At 33.6% G+C, this 17,797-nt stretch overlaps 1 protein-coding gene across 1 annotated transcript in view; it reads right to left on the bottom strand.

The window, feature by feature from the left end:
• Positions 1-5,355: 5,355 nt before the first annotated feature.
• Smp_144130 (septate junction protein) overlaps positions 5,356-17,797 on the bottom strand; it is a gene marked incomplete at its 3' end in the record, with an annotated part of 40,720 nt that continues 28,278 nt past the window's right edge. The window contains exons 6-8 of the mRNA XM_018795074.1: positions 16,602-16,790; positions 10,839-10,973; positions 5,356-5,393 (exon numbers count right to left, since the gene is read on the bottom strand). Of these exons, the coding sequence (XP_018649423.1) occupies positions 5,356-5,393; positions 10,839-10,973; positions 16,602-16,790 (362 nt within the window). The remainder of the gene's footprint in view (positions 5,394-10,838; positions 10,974-16,601; positions 16,791-17,797) is intronic.

Below are 17,797 nucleotides of genomic sequence, written 5' to 3'. Positions count from 1 at the left end.
GTTAATTATTCTTGAAAGTACAATAAAGAAAACACCTGGATGGGAATAGGTTTCATACACTTTGACACTCGTTAGTAATATGTACTTGTGTTATTGAGGGAATAGGTGTTGCCTGAGAAATCTGCAATCACAGTCGGTTGCGTTATTAATGAGATGTGACTGATAATATTTATACGAACTGATTAATAGGTGGTAATTAGTATCATGATGTTAAGGCTTCAATAATGATAGAATTTAATCGATCAAGTTCAGTATGATCACTAGATTGGGTGACTCAATATCGTAGTTTACTATGTTTCGATGTTGAATTGTTGGAGGACATAGGAATGAAGCTTGAAACATAGGTCACGTGCTGGTGGGTACTCATCAAGAAGTTACAACTGTAATATTCAGAGAAACGATAACTCTCCATGAATCAGAATTCACCTTATCTAATACCGAAATCGTACCTCTTGTCATTGAGATAAACAGCTTTAGTCTTTTATACGGTGTTGGCTTTATTTGAAAGACCTCAACCTTTCCTACGATTATGATAAACGCCCAGTAACACTCATCAATAATATTTGATACCAGACTTTAGGATAACTCATGATAACTTTAGTATAGCTCAGCTTTCGGGGTTCAAATGATAATCATTAAGTTTTTTGTGTAATAATAATCGATTATGAATTATTTTATTTTATTTATTGGCTACATACTTTAAATAAACCCTAAAATTTGAATACTATCAAATATTGGAGAATTATTACGTTCAAGTTATTAACACGGCTTCCATTGTAAACATTGAAGTAATGTAATCCAATTTTGTAGATTACACAAACACTGAGCTATTATTTTTCTTAGTAACCCCCCCCAAATGCCCTGGTACGGCCGAGGATGAGGAGAGTCCGCTCTCCCTCTCACATGGCCACACATATATAGCCTCTGTCAGAGAAGTCCTACTCACTGCCTTCTCGTGGCACTACTGTTGTTTACGAAATTGAGAGGAAGAAAAGCGAATGTCCGGCGCTTTAACCGGGTTGATGGACACTGAAAGTCTACCTGGGGGAGCTGGAAAACCGTGATTCCAAACCAATGGTGCACATGGGCTCCAGTATCCTGAGGGAACAAATGGCGTACGAATCAATAGTTGATCACCGGCTACCAGGAGACTGCATCTCCTCACGATGCCCCATTGTCTTGTGGATCAGACCTTTAGTCAGAGGCTCTGGGTGTAGCCCCCTGAGAAAACCACCTGTTTCAGTTTAGGTACCTGGGCAGTATCATAGCCCTCACACAAATCAAATGAGGTTTGTGTGGCGCATATATATCTGGTGCTTCCTTGTACCAATATTTACGTGTTTAAATAAATAAATAAATAAATAAAGTGAACATTGAAAAATTAAAAATTAAACAAATGAAGTGAATGAACAGAACTTACATTTTTCTGACATTTTTTCATATGAACCTTGATAGTTTGTTAATAAATTTGGAAAATGATGATCGTAGTTCCCACCAAATGAGTTATCTGGAGTGAATTACAGATTATACAATTTTATTTGGCGATTATGATAATCTGATGTTTATTACTAGTATTTACATAAATAGTTAAAAAAAACACAGTAAGTGTTAGCAATATATTATTGATATTCCTTAATTATTGACTGAAATGGCGATTGATTGACGAAATTTTAATACAAGTCCGTAGTAACTGGAGTTAAATAGTAATGAAAGTAAAGCAGATATTGCTGATGGGAGCGGGTTTTAGTCTTGCAATGTCACAAATTCGAAGCACTTAAAAGTGTTGACCATTGTATTCCTCCAGCCTCCAGCTTGCATCACTACTGAAAGGTACTGCAACCGGTCCTGTGTAGATTCGTTAATAATATTAATTGTTCCATAGTTAAATGAAGAAAGCTTCACAACTTGTGGAGTAATAGCTGTGTGGAGGCTATCCGCACAGGATATGCTATACTTACGAAGACTGATCAATATTAATTCAGGAATATCAATAAAAGGAAGACTGAAACACTTAACGGTAATGATGTAAACATGATACCCGTTGTATTAGATTAGTGAGTAACTGGGTTTAGCAACTTAGTGGACAACGCGTTGAGGGTTAGAGGCTAGAGATTCTGAGTTCGAGTCCCAGTGTAAAAATCAGTCCTGTGATGTCAATAAATCCAGCCGACTAGTTACAAACAAGACTAAACAAGACTCATGGATTTCATTGCTAGCTATACCACATCAATTTTAGATGTAGCTTATAAATGCTCTTTTGGAGAATTGAGGCCAATATTGCTCAGTCAGTTTTAGTCATAATTCAAATGTATCACATTGCATAGTAAAAAATAACCGTTAAAAAAGTAGCAAAAATAACCCAGGGGTATTAGGAATATATTATAGAGGAAGTGAACGTGGTGTTAGAATACATTTCAATATTTGAAGCCATAAAATACTCATCTAGTGACGGGACGGCTTGGTACTCGCCATGAAATATGAAGTTTCAGAGTGTGATCTTAAATGTATACTTCCTAAGAGTTTTAAATTTGAATAAATCAGTTTACATGAGTCTCTTAATTTAATGGTAGAAAAGCTCTAACTCCTTCAGTATACCAGTGGTTTAATTTCGAAATTTTTAATCTTAATAACCTTATTAGATATTAATGGTCCTGTCTAAACTCAAAAACATCCTTGCTTATTATCCATTTAATATGCTGTGATTCCTAACATCAGTTAACCAACATATATATAGGTAGCATAGAGTGTAATTATAAAATTCTAGTGTATTACAATCTAAGCTATATGGTGACGTCAAATACGAACATGAATATAGTTTAATTACAAACCCAAGAAACAAAAAGATAATTTAGTATTTTGTGTAGTATATCAAACGATTTTGTACTTTGAATCTCAGTGGCTTGCATTTTTATAATTAAAAAAACATTTACTAGCTGAACGAGAATAAACCTTTGTTGATTGATATTAAAATTACTTTTTTAATAGTAATTTAAATAACCGCCGATGTTTTTTGGATTTATTAGTCATACAGGAGACCAGTTGGTTACCCGATTAGTTTAGTCGCTGATACGGGTTCAAATCCCATAGGAAGCACCAATTCCCTAAGGGTTGTAAACATACCATGCTACTAAATGATCAATAATCTTCTTAATGAAATGGTTTGATAGAAACTTAATTATAGATCAGAAAGGGTTTTGTGGAGATTTCAGTATTTTCATAGTTGAAATCATGAGTCAATTGAAGCTAGACTACCATCGAAAACCTGGAAGCACTGGGCGGTCGTTTCGTCCTATTATGGGACTCCTCAGAAGTGCGCATCCACGATCCCGCCTCGCGAGATTCGAACCCAGGACCTACCAGTCTCGCGCCAGAGCACTTAACTAGTGGGGAGCAGTGACCAGTGGAGTTCAACTACGTCTGTTGTAGAGATATCAACTCACTGAAGACAATTGGTAGACGATTGCTCAATTTCGTGGATTGGTTGAAGTTAGACATTAACACCGTTGGATGCCGGCCGGCTCAGTGATCTAGTGGTTAGGCGCTCGCGCGCGAGACTGATAGGTCCTGAGTTCGAATCTCGCGAGGCGGGATCGTGGATGCGCACTGCTGAGGAGTCCCACAGTAAGATGAAACGGCCGTTCAGTGCTTCCAGGTTTTCCGTGGTGGTCTAGCTTCAATTGATTCATGATTTGAATTATTAAATACACTTCTGTTAACGAAAATAACCAATGTTATAAATCATTTTGAAAAACCTATTTATTTTCATGTAATACGAGATTTGTGAAAATAAAATTTAGTTTCCTTTTAGAATTTCTTTGGAACTACATATGTATATGTAAAACATAAGTGTAATAATAACCTTGGCTTTAATACCTACAAACTCAATAATAACAGAAGTTTAATAAGTTACTATTGCATAACTAAAAACAGTCTGATATAAATCATCATAAATTTCAATGATAATATGACAAAAAAATAGTTTCTTTCTAATTTAGGTAAAATTACTAGGTGAGACTATAGTTTATGGATGCTCAAGTGATCTTGAGAATGTCCACTTACTAAGTAGGACTTAATGAGGGTTATAAACCAGTGTGGGTAAGTAGAATTTTGATTTACGGTATACCTCAAACTATATTCAACATTAGGTGGTTGGATTTTGTCAGAACAGAAGTTCTGAATACATTTTTCCCACCAGTTGGCGTTCATTTTCTAGAAATCTGAGTTAAACAAGAGCTATTATTAGAATTCAAGCTTGCCTCATCCAGTATCATAACAAAAATCATTACCATTGTTTTATATAGGTTGTACTTGATTGCGTTTTGAAATTATCTTTAATTATTGAGTATATTATCCACAGAATAATCTAGATCTAGTACGTAACTTCAATATTTGACAAAAGAAAGACAGAAAGTAGTATAGTTAAATAACTGATCACGTTTCAATACGACCTAAAATTTATAGTTTTATAACCGAATAATATATATCTGTAATATATAGTCGACACCTGCTTATAATTACAAAGGTTACGAACATCAATAACAAGTTTATGATCTAGAAATTCTTTTCGAAGCTGATGTAATTAAGGGATGTTTTAAATGTGGGTTTACATTTTAAAATGGATAATCTTTTATGGAAAAGATTGATTTTGAATAAAAAGTGAAAATTATTGGTTAGACTATACAGTCATAAAAATGCCACAAATAAAAGAAACTGCAAACAACATCTCATAAATGAACTTGTAATGTGGTTTAGTAATAAAGCATCTGTATCACAATTAACAAGTCAGGGGAATGAGTTCACCTCCACTTCACTTCAAACTAACAATTATTAACATTGTAAGAAAGGATTGTTAGTGGCTAGCAGTGGAATCCAGGACGCGCGTTTCGTCCTATTTGGGACTCGTCAACTGGATGTACCTGCATCTCAGAGTTGATGTTCACTCTGGCACTCGAACTCAGTACCTTTCGCTTCAAACGCCATCGCGTTATCCACTCGGTCACTGAGTCCTGAGAGCCACTTGCTTGTGCAATGAGGTGAAGTTTAAATTCACTTAGTATTGTTTGTTTGAATCTTCCCATCTATGTGTTAGGACTGAAACTGGTCAGTCTCTAATTGGCATATGTGTATACTGTGCGTATTGCCTCGATATAGCCTTAATTCACAAGCATTAGAGACTGACCAGTTTCAGTCCTAACACATCGATGGGAAGATTCAAACAAACAATACTAAATGAGTTAATTATTAACATTAGTCTCAACAATAAGTATGTTGTCAATATATGAGTAAGTATTCTGAGACTAATTACTGAGGTGAATTTAATTAAAGTAGAAAATTTAAGCCTTATAAAAGTCAAATTTACTTACCCCATGTTGTTGATGGAGACGAGTAAGTTCCTGGAATAAAACAGTTCAAATAAATCATTATTTTAGTTGATTTAAATTGGTCTGAATATTTTTTTTGTACTTTATTGAAAAGTTTTCACTGTATATGCTGTAAATCATATTGATAAAACACATTCTCTTATGAATTAGTAGTAAGAACCGATGTTATATTTTGATAGTACATGGTCTCAGTAAATCTTTCCTTAACTACTTTATTTTGTAAACTTGGTTTTGTTCTTTGTTTTAATTATCTCGACGGTACATCATCACTGAAGCTTGAAAATTTCTATTGAGTAATAGTTGTTGTAGAATATCAGTTAAGTGTAATTAACTTATTTGAAATATGCTAGTAAGTTACAGTTCAATCAGTAACATCATCATATTTGACAAGCTAACACCTAAAAGCTTCTTTAACTACTCTTTGTTTTTAATTACAAGTTTTCTTATTATTTTCTGAAAAGTTTTAAGTACAAAAATGTATTCATATCTTTTTAAGTACGAACGAAGATTAAGTTAGATAAATAATTCTTCTAACAAGGCTGCATACTCTTCCTCTTTCTCTTTCTTCTAGTGGTTGAATGGATTATGAAGACCTCGACGTCTGAGGGGAAGCACGAAATATAATGGACGGCTTGCATGCGACTGAACGATTCGGACTTTGTAGATCACCTAGCTCTTTTATACCATACACACCAACACGTTCAGGTCAAGACAACCAGTGTAGCAGCAGCTTCTACATTAGTAGGCTTCAGGATACACAAGGGAACAACCAAGATCTTCAAATACAACATGGAGAACACCAACCAACCCGGTCACACTTGACGGAGAAATTCTGGAACAGGTGGAAACCTTCACCTACCTGACTGGTCAGCATCAAGGATGAACAAGACGGATCTGATACAGACGCAAAGGCAAGGATTGGAAAAGTAAGGACAGCATTCTTACAGTTGAAGGGCATATGGAACTCAAAATAACTGTCTGTCAGCCAACACCAAAGTAAGAATCTTCAATACGAACGTCAAGACAGATCTACTGTACGGAGAACTACTACAACCATCATCATCAAAAAGTACAAGTATTTTTAAACAATTTTCTAAACAAGATACTCAATGTACGTCGACCAGATACCATCAGCAACAACCTACTTTGAGACAGAACAAACCAGCTTCCAGTTGAAGAGGAAGTTAGGAAAAGAAGTTGGATGTGGATAGAACATATATTAAGGAAATAATCAAACTGCATCACGAGACAAGCCCTAACTTGGAATACTGAAGGGAAACAGGAAAGAGGAAGGTCAAAGAACACACTGCGTCGGGAATGGGAAGCAGATATGAAAAGGATAAATAGCAACTGGAAAGGATTGTCCAGAACAGAGTTCGATAAAGAATGCTGGTGGGCTGCCTACGCTCCTCCACGACGGGTAACAAGCGTAAGTAAGTAATTCTACATAAAATTCCTTACAGTTTTAGTCAGTAGAACATTAGCAGTTCAATTTCGACGGTGGATCTATTTTCTCTTTGAAGATTATAAGGTTATGGTTTTCCGTCATCCTAAACTCAACCATAAATTCATGTTTTCTTTGTAGACAAAAATTTAAAATTTACATGTAATGTCCTTTTCTTCAATATTTCGTAGATTATGAATATAAATAGTAAACATTTTTACATTCCATTGAATTTGTTTTAAACCCATCCTCCCACTTTGTTCTTCACATTTACACCACTATTAACATAAATGTGAGACCGGAAGCATTAGTTTACATATAGACTATTTACATTTGTACACTATGATAATTCATGAAAATGATTGTTACAATACAAACTTTATGACTAAATGACAATAATAGACGTTGTTATCAAAAATAATTATCTCATAGTCTTTTTTCTATGCATTTTCAATTGAATAATATTTAGGAAATTAAACCTCTAGACAAACAAATAATGATGGTCAATAGACAGTAAACAAAAACTGTACTTCAATGTATTCTACTAGATATCTAAGGAAGTAGGTCGATCTAACATCAGCATAGGTTAGATGTAACTGAGAGGGCGTTTTATAAGGACATTATGCAATAGTTGAAATAAGTTTTCAATTTCCTTTTCGGCGAGACTATAATTTATGGATGAGCCAATCAGAAGTGTCTGGGGGATTTCAAGGTCACAGCGCCGATTTCAGTACTGATGCTCATGTACAATCGGTTCACAGAGGATTTTAGAGAAAACGTGACAGTTAAGCGGCTACAATAAATGGGAATACTAAGAAGTTCCTTTATTTGTAATTGCGGTAATCAACTGACTTGTAGACCTTGCTCAGACTACCGTAATGATGTTACCTTTCGATGTAATATATGTTAGAGGAAGAAGTCTGCTAGAATAGGAAATATTCGCAGATGTTGCTGAAGCTTCGGTTGTTCAAAGGTATGAGTGTTGTAAGGATATATGCGTAAGAAAATGACAAACTTACACAACCGGAGTACATACAAACAATGTTGAAGCTATTTGTTCGAGGCTGAGAGAGTCTTTGTGACCTTATCATGGTTCCAGAGACCGAGTATCATGGAGCCATATGGATCAGTTCCTCTACTTATGCATTACGATTTTAGAACCTTTGAACCTCTTTCTAACTTTGACAAGTTTTTGGACCATGTAAAAGAAGTGTACCCACTCTAATTCCTTGGTGTTGTATATTATATTTTCACTCTATACTAACTGTCTTCTGATTGGCTAATATTTCTCAAGGTCATTCAATTTCCATTCAAAGGTCGTCCATAAATTAAAGTCTCACCTCCTTTTCTTTTTACATTAAGATACATACAGGTAAAATTCAAATGAACAAAAGATTACATTTTTCACAGTAGACATTTTACTCAAATCCTTAATGATTGAGACATTTTCGATGTTGGTTAACGTACTGATTGTAGCATAAGATCCTAAGATTGATTTTATTATACGCTGTATTCATCGCCATTATAAGAATAAACTATTAACTGTAATAATAAAAAGTAAATGATGTCAAACTTCCGTAGACTATCAAATTATTACAGTTCATTACCCGTTTTTGTTCGTTAAATTGAAGTTTTTATTATCAACAGACACGAAGTATTGAAAGTATTAGATTTTACCGTCTACTAATTATGATAAAATGTATGTATTTATTTACAGATTAGGGGAACATGCTAGATAAACTGCATTGATAACTTTAATTAGCTACTAACAGATCAAACAGTAAACATGACATGTATCTAAAATACAATAAACATGTGGGGGTTATATTAAATAAGGTAGTTTTATAGAGATTTTTGTTAATTTCCAAGTTTATTTTGATCATGAGGTGGCGTCATATGAAACTGCTAAGACAACCATATTGAAACACAATTATATGAAGGAAGAATATTCTTTTCAATAATTTCTTATCAGGTTCCATAATTATAAATCCAAACCTGGCCTTTTTTATGGATTATTAATTTGGATTTATGATTGTACAGCCAGATGAGAAATTATTGAAAAGAATATTCTTCGTTCATATAATTGTGTTTTATTATAGTGGGAATTTTGCAGCGATTAAAATCTTATGAACAACCTTACTGCCCTGGATAACTTTTCTGTTCTGTTAACGTGATGAGCTTGTGGATAATGTTGAGTTTTATAGTCTACATTAGGGTCCGACCTTAGCCAAACATCAGTTGGAAACCAGAAAACAGCTGGACAGTTTATATAAGAACTTTCGTCTAAACTAGAGCGAATAGTTTCACAGTATTTGAGCTGGACAGTTGTTTTACCTCAGTATGACAATTTTTTGCAAACTCTATGCAAACCATTGGATGCCAACTCAGTGGTCTAAAAAATAAGCACTCACAGGGAGACATGAGAGTCTGCTGAGTCCCATATTAGGACGAAACAGCTGTTCAGTTTGTCCTGGTTTCTACTGGTTACTTGATTCAGGCCAGTAGGTTATATCTTGATCTAACTTGTGAAATCACCTACACAGAACGGTCTGAAAACTATTTACATTTTTATAAGCAGTTTGATTAGTAGAAGTAAGTAGGATTAAAGAATTCATTAGCTGCAAGCCTGACCGATTAGCGCTCACGGATCGTAGACCCAATCCAAATCAAGACACACTAATTTGTTTATTCAAAATGGTGTAGGTGTAACTGTTCATTGCAGCTACTTCCCATTAAATCGTGTTGTTTTCATTCCATGTAGGAATTAGATGCAGTTTTGATTTTTTTTCTTAACTGACACTATTTGTTATGAAGATATGACTGAAACAAATTGTTATATACTAGGGAAGAAGTAAGTACGGATAACTTGCAGGACCTATTATTGGACTATTATTCTATGTATATTCCTATATGATTTGCTGTTCCTATACTATCCTTTACTGTTCTTGTACTCAGTTTATTGATTATTGTCTCCCACGCTCCCAGCCACATTTGGCTCGTTTTTGTACAAATATTATTTTCTATTTTTATGGTGTGATGTGGCCTGTCTGTCTGATATATAAACAAAGTATGCTTGAAATAAACGATCCATATTGCCGAGGCTGCTATTGGTGTTCTGGACTCAAGTGGACGGGCTAGGCGGATTGAGGGCCAATAAGGACGCTAGATTACTCATGCTAATCGAACGTCATTGTCACAGTGTTAAGGTCGTAGAAGTCATATTCTATTGGTGGATAATTCACAGATAACAGTGGTTAATCTATCAGAATTAAAACTTTGATGTTATTCAATCATTTTGTCAAGCAGTTAAACTTGTCATTGTCATTCTGGAAGAAAGCCGCCTAAAACTGCTATTTTAAAATCAGATTTCTTGTATTTAATCACTTAGGGGTATTATTTAACCTTTACATGGCTTCAGCAGAACAACTTACAAACTTAACCGTCCGACAATTTTTTCACTCTTTTTGGCATTGATCATTGATAGATTATCCTAAGTGACGCAATCATATCTTATGTTGAACTACCATCTATAATAAGTTTTGGAACCTCATCTGGGATTTTGGCGGACTCATTTTCATAATCGAGAAATAAAATAATTTAAGAGTGGGGATTTGTGGAGATTGCAGTAATTTTAACAGTTGAATCCATGAGTCTATCTAAACTAGACCACCATCGAATGAAGTTAGACAATAATACCATTGGATGTCGGCCCAATGGTCTAGGGGTTAAGCGTTCTCGCGCAAGACCGAAGTCACTGGGTTTGAGTCCCATGTGGAGGGTCGTGGATGCGCATTGCCGAGGGGTCTGATATTAGGACGAAAAAACTATCCAGTATTTTCAGGTTTTCAATGGTGGTCTAGTTTAGATCGACTCATGAATTCAACTGTTGAAAATATTTGACTTTGGTTATATCCCTCAGAGATGCTTAGAAGCTAAGAGTTTGTTAATTTGCATATTTAAAAAAATGTGATTGACAAAAGGTTAAAAGATAAACTGAATAATTGAAAACTTACTAAATATTTCTGTACTATTGCGAAATGTACCAAATGGTGTTTCAACTACACATGTATAATGACCATAATTAGCCATAGTCAAATTAGCTATGAACAAAGTTGTTCTGATTATTCCATGTTTAGAATTTGCTTTATCTTATAACAAACAAGAAAGAAATGAGTGAAAGCGAAATCATAACACAAATATGGATTTATTATTGTTATTATTATTATTCTGACTACAAGTTACATTATTATATGGTTTGTCTTTGTTGCACCGGGGCGAGAAAAGAAAATTAGCAGACTATAAATCTAGATATAAGCATAAATACTGGAATACAGGCAGACAGAAACGACGAGTTCTAAGTGTGGAAACAGCCCCTAGGTGAACTCAAGGGAGCTCTAAGAAGCTCAGAAAGAGACGAAGACATTCAATCCACTCATCTTTTGGAAGAGCACTCCAGAATCTTGAAGTGTAGCTTCTTGATTAGATAAATGCTAACAACCGCTGCACGCGGATTGGATGACTGTATTGATGACTTTGTTTTTACTAAAATCTATAAAAACTTGAGAGTTTTGTATCATATTTGATGCTGGTTTAGAACAACATTCTTTCTCATTCGTATCCTGTTTTTTTCATTTGCGACTTTGGAGGGTTCTAGCGTTCGAGTGCTCAAGTAGTATGCGGCATAGCAAGAATCTAATCTATAGGTAGAATACTAAACGATACGGAATCTCGGTGAAAATCTATCATATAGTTTAAGATGCCTGTCGTAATCTGAATGATACCAGAATGTATATTATAAATAATCTACAGTCACTTCCAAGAAATGACTAATCAGTCAGTTAAAAATAGCGCTGAAGGAAAATGCAATTACAATCAGGTATATCAGGTTATTTAACCTTCAACATTGTTGCTATAAAGAGGCTTCACTACATCAGGATTTCTATATGATATTCATTGATTAATCTCCATATATTTTTAAACAAAATACTGTCATCAACAAGAATAAGCTTCTAATATAAGTCCATCAACCAATAATTGTGATCTAAATGATTTTTCTAAATATTGACCCTAAATGTCTTAAAAGATCCAGGTTTAGTCTAAAGAGTGTATAAAATGCTAAAAAACAAAATTGAAGCTTCTTTAATAGTAGTTAACATAATTACATTTCATATTTCCAGGGTGATCATCCATTTTTATTCATATTTCATTATAAAATGTGTTCCATAAAAATGAGATATCTTATTTAGTACATTTTATATTATTCCTTATGGAATGTTTATTTACTCAAGCTTGTTAATATTTAGTTTAATTACTTTAAAATGAATGAATGAATAATTTTATACAGTTGAGATCATGAGTCAATTAAGGCTAGACCACCATGGGAAACCTGGAAGTACCGGACGGCCGTTTCGTCCTATTGTGGGACTCCTCAGCAGTGCGCATCCACGATCCCGCCTCAGGAGATTCGAACCCAGTACCTATAAGTCTCGTGCGCGAGCGATTAACCGACAGACCACTGAGCTGGCTGGCATCCGACGGTGTCGATGTCCAACTTCAACCGATCCACGAAATCGGGCGACACATCCACCAATGTCTTCAATAAGTTACTATCTTACAACAGACCTGGTTGAACTCCACTGAGCACTTCTTCTCACTAGAACTCCAGGAAATACCTCATGGAGCCAGTCACCAGTGAGCATATGATCATTATCAGAAGAGGGGTTTTGTGGAGATTTTTGTAATTTTATATAGTTGAAATCATGAGTCAATTGAAGCTAGATCACTATGGAAAACCAAATTTTTCAAGGTTAAAATCAGATAGTTTTATTTATTTAAATTATTTGTAAACATGCAAACAATCAATAATTGAACCGATTTCTTATAAATATAAACAATAAATGTATACAGTTTCATAATAATTAGGTTAATTCATTAAATAATTTGTGGAATATTTTAATAGTTTGTTTATTAAATAGTTTGTCTTACTATTAATATTATTACTATTTCATTGTTCATTTAAATTATTTCAATTAATTTCAATCATTGAAATCTTTATTATTATTATTATTATTATTATTATTATTATTATAAGCAAATATAGATAGTGGCTAGCGGTAAAATCTAGGACGCTCATTTCATCTTATTTGGGACTCGTCAGCTGGATAACGCGATGACGTTTGAAGCGGAAGGTACTGTGTTCGAGTCCCAGAGTGAACATCACCCATGAGATGCAGTCACATCCAGCTGACGAGTCCCAAATAAGACGAAACGCTCGTCCTAGATTTTACTGCTAGCACTATCTATCTTTGCTTATAATGTTTGTGAATTAAGGCTATATCGAGGCAATACGCGCAGTATACACATATGTCAATCAGAGACTGACCAGTTTCAGTCTTAAACATCAATGGGAAGATTCGAACAAACAATAGCAAGTGAGCTTTATTGTCATTATTATTATTATTATCATTTTTTTGAATATGAGAACAGATTAGGACAAGTAAATAATAGTGAATTTATGAGAAAAAAGAAAGGTGTCACTTTATTTTACAATTTTCATTAAAGCCAATAGTTTTGATCATTATCAATTACTTAATTATCACTAATCGGTTAATTTTATTTATATAAAATGTGTAAACTGTATCAATATACTACTGAATGTCGATATATATATATATATATTATTGGAATATGTCGAATGTGAATTAAAACTTACATATTAATTAAGATCAAGGAATTATTTCAAGTTCAAATAATGATCCTTTTTTTTTGTTTTTTCGAAAAGTTTTTTTGTAAATATCGAATTTAAATTGTTCAATTTTTACCTAATTTTAACTTTAATAGATTAAATCAATCAAATTTCACTGTTTTATTTGTTAAATTATTATTGAATAGTTATTGATTTATTGTATTTTGTCACCTTTTCCTGTTTCCTCTTTCTCTCTCTCGTTCGGTTCGATTTCAAGTTAACTTTAATCATTCAGATTGAATCCATAAGAAATAGAAATCTATTATTTACGATATCATTAAAAGTAATATTGAATATTTTGAAGTTGGAATAATTTTTAATATTGATAATATTCAATGAATAACTTTTCTAGTGTAGTTTTGTGGTATAGGCTACTGATGTCGATAGATATAAGTAGTATGTATCATCAATCTAAAGTGAAATGCCTGGAGGCAGAAAGTTAAGAATATCGAAGAAAACAGAACGAAAACATAGAATGATTGGTATAGAGATGATGGAACAATGAAGTCTGAGACGATTGATTAACATTTTGCAAATGAATTATTACCGTATGGTTCTCAGATTTTATTAAGCTGTTCTGTAAATTCGTATTGAAATGCATTTAGTTGTCCTCACTGTTGTTTTCGTTCACTACACTAATAGTACACTAGTAATGATCTAAGAAAAATTTGTTCTGGCTCCCATAAATAAAGCTTATTTAACTAGAATTCTTACCTCTTACAAAATTTAAACCTGATTCTTGACCGTTTTTCTGTTGCCTTTGAGTATGGTTCACTATGAAAGTGTATTTATGAACTGATAGGACATCAAATAGTGACTGTTTCATGTCTAGTAGTATAATAAAGCACTACTACTACTTCTAATGTTGGCAGGTGAAGCTTATAAAAACAACACACAACTAGTTGTATAAACAGTAAACATATATGCATTCTCTATTCAATTAATAGTGAACGTCAACTATCTATCTAATTGTACAAAATAAAATCAAAGTAAGTATATATTCCCAGGTCTAGATCATGATCAATTCAAAACAAATCTAATGACTTTTGCTTACTCGTAAACTAGCTTCATTGAACGATTGAATGACTAATATTCAATCCATCTCAAGTTGAACATTGAATATAACATTGAATTCTCAGTATACATTGCAAATGAAAACGTTATTTATACAAAAGCTTATCATTTATTTCTGATTCACAAGATTTAATTATCTAAAATATGAGCTGATTCTGTAAATAATCTCATGACACCAATACTAACGGTTCATGGTTATTTAGTAAGTTTTTTAAATAAGAAAACAATGTGTTGCTATCTACACCTCTAATACCTATTAAGTATATTCAAAATCGAATCAAAATTTTACAATTATAGTCTATTGTGTCATATCCCGTGGAGAATAATGAATGGTAACTTTGAGGACTAGTTATGGACCAATATGATATGTATATTTCCTATCGTATAATTGTCAACTAACTAAACTATCCCTATTCGTGTTCCTCTTATTATAAGCTTCATTTTGACTTGTGAACTGCTATTATACGATTTACCATTCTTGAGTTATCCCTAGTCCATTAATTACTGTCCCCCATATTCACAGCCACATTTGGCCAAATCTTGTACAAATGTTATTTTCTATTTTATGGTACGAGTGGTCTGTTTGATTGGTATATAAACCCTGTATGTTTGAGAATAATGATTCATATTGCAGAGGCTGTTATTGGTGTTCTGAACTTAACTGGCTGGGCTAGGCAGAAAGCAGGACTGTTAAGTGCTCAAGACTGCTTATACGGTTTTCATGTATTATTGATCCGATTGATAAATTCACTCCTCTCTCATTAGCGGGGACCATCACGTCATATATAAAACAGGGCACGTACGCACTCACTCGATATAACATATTGGTCAATGAAAACCAATGTATCCAGTTTATTGATAAGAGATTTATGTCATAAGAATTTATATACTGACTATTCAAAATTGATCTGTCAAAAGAAAGAAATCTGAACAGTTTGTTTTTCTTCACTTGTACTAGTTGTTCGAATCTTTTTTCTGATTTTTAAGGCTGTAGGTAATCAGTCTCTTATTGGCATATGAACATCCCGTACGAATTGCTTCGAGTAACTCACTAGCATTATAAACAGAGATGGATGGTGGCTGTCAGTGGAATCCAGAATGCGAATTTCGTCGTATTTGAGACTCATCATCATGATATACCTGGATCGCACTGTTGATGTTCACTCCAGAATTCGAAATAATAACCTTCTGCTCTAAACATCAACATGGTATCCACCTACCTAATAATTTCAGATAGCATTCGGCTTTACAATGGGGTGCTAAAAGAGACTAATCAATCTCTGTCCTAACCATCGATAGTGAGTTTCAAACAACCAATACAAATGAACTGAATTTCACTCAACTTCAAAGTTTAGTACCTATGTGAACTCTGTAGCTGAGTGGATAAAACATAGGTGTTTGTAGCGAAAGGTACTGAGTTTGAGTCAAGGAGCAAACAACAACTCTGTGACATAGGTATATTCATCTGGCGAGCCCCTGAACAGGACGAAGAAAGCCTCATGAATTTCACTGCTAGCCAATATCCATCTCTACTTGGAATGCTTTTTTGTTCTAAGTACTGTAAACCAAATTTCAGTACTATTTGAGGTGCAATGTTAAATTCAGCTACATCTAGATGACAGTTTCAAAGCAGTCTGACTACATGTTTAGAATTCTATACTTAAGAGCCATAAATATTAAGTTTTGTATATTTTAACCAAATAAAGTGAATACGTTATGAGTAGTGGAATTCAAATATCGTACTCCAGTTAGCACTTTGAAATGGTATTGTTTAAATGGTAAGAGGAAAATTTTAACCTTTCTCTTCCAGTTGTATTTATCCTCCAACACACCGTATTCTAAATTGTCATATCACATTTTAGATAATAGAATTTAGTTCGAGATACGCACTAAAGTGCTGAATCGATTACTGATATGAATTAATGAAAAGACACTTTTGAATTAATTCCTTACTTACCGACAAGGATACAATATTTTTCATTCGGCATCGGCACAAGACAATTACTATTGGGTCCATGTATTGGCCTTCCTTCAAATTCCCAGTAAAATAAATTAATTGGATTGCCAGCAATCACAGCTCGTACCATTGTTGTACCTTTAAGTAGTTGACCAAGTTTGAGATTGGCCATTTCAATAGTTGGAGGATCTAGAACGGTGAAAATTCATATATAAATTCGAATGTATTTTCCAGATCAAAAAAGCCAAAATACAGAGTCATTCTACTCTAACTCTACATACATGCATAAATATTTATTTTTCATGATAGTCAAATTTTTAGCCAAGATAACGCTATAAGTCAGAAAGATACAACAGAAATATTGATGCATCAGGATCCCTAACTCAACTAAAATTTATGAGTTAAATTTCCATTTGAGTAGTGTTGGGATATGGATATTATTTACGAAAGCGAAGATGGATATAGTTTTACAATGATAAACAGAACAAACAATATTAACTGTATAATAATAGTGATTCCCAATTGTTCTGTAAGTAATTTATAGTTGTTTGTTGTTTTGTATCTTCTTTCAGACACACATTGACTTTTTGAAAATTCTCTGTACTTCCCAAATTACATGTACACTATTTTAATAGTGTTCTTTTAGGATAAACCCCTATCGTCATAATCATTTAACGGAAGGACACTGGCACATTAAGTCATGCGTTAGTTGTTTCGTTCATCTAACACTTAATATAATGATTATGTCCAACAGACTGGTATTTAAACAGAAACCATTGATTTAGTATCCATTGTGATTAACGTTTCATCCCCCAAAGTTCAGAAATATGGTCGTTTTAAGTGGCCACATCAATGTTAGTTTTTATATTTCATTTGAGCATAGGAACATATGTAGTAATAATTTATTTCCTAAGACTCTGCTATAATTATCATGAAATATTTCGCTAGCTTTTATACTACTCATTTTGAAACTTAGTAAAAAGAGTGAATAGAGCGAAGAAATTGTTACGTAACGGAACTACTTGATGAGCATATATATATATATATGTATATAGAGGGAGAGAGAGTCATGGTGGAAGACTAATTGAAATGAAGTTTCTTCACTCTACCCGTTCTTTTAATGATGCCATAAAAATTGTCAAATTAAAACTTCATACTACTTAATATAAATTAGTGGCATAATTATGTTTACATAA

Source organism: Schistosoma mansoni, chromosome 1 (genome assembly GCF_000237925.1).
Source record: "Schistosoma mansoni strain Puerto Rico chromosome 1, complete genome".
NCBI classification, from domain to species: Eukaryota; Metazoa; Platyhelminthes; class Trematoda; order Strigeidida; family Schistosomatidae; genus Schistosoma; species Schistosoma mansoni.
This window is presented reverse-complemented; position numbering and strand designations above follow the sequence as displayed.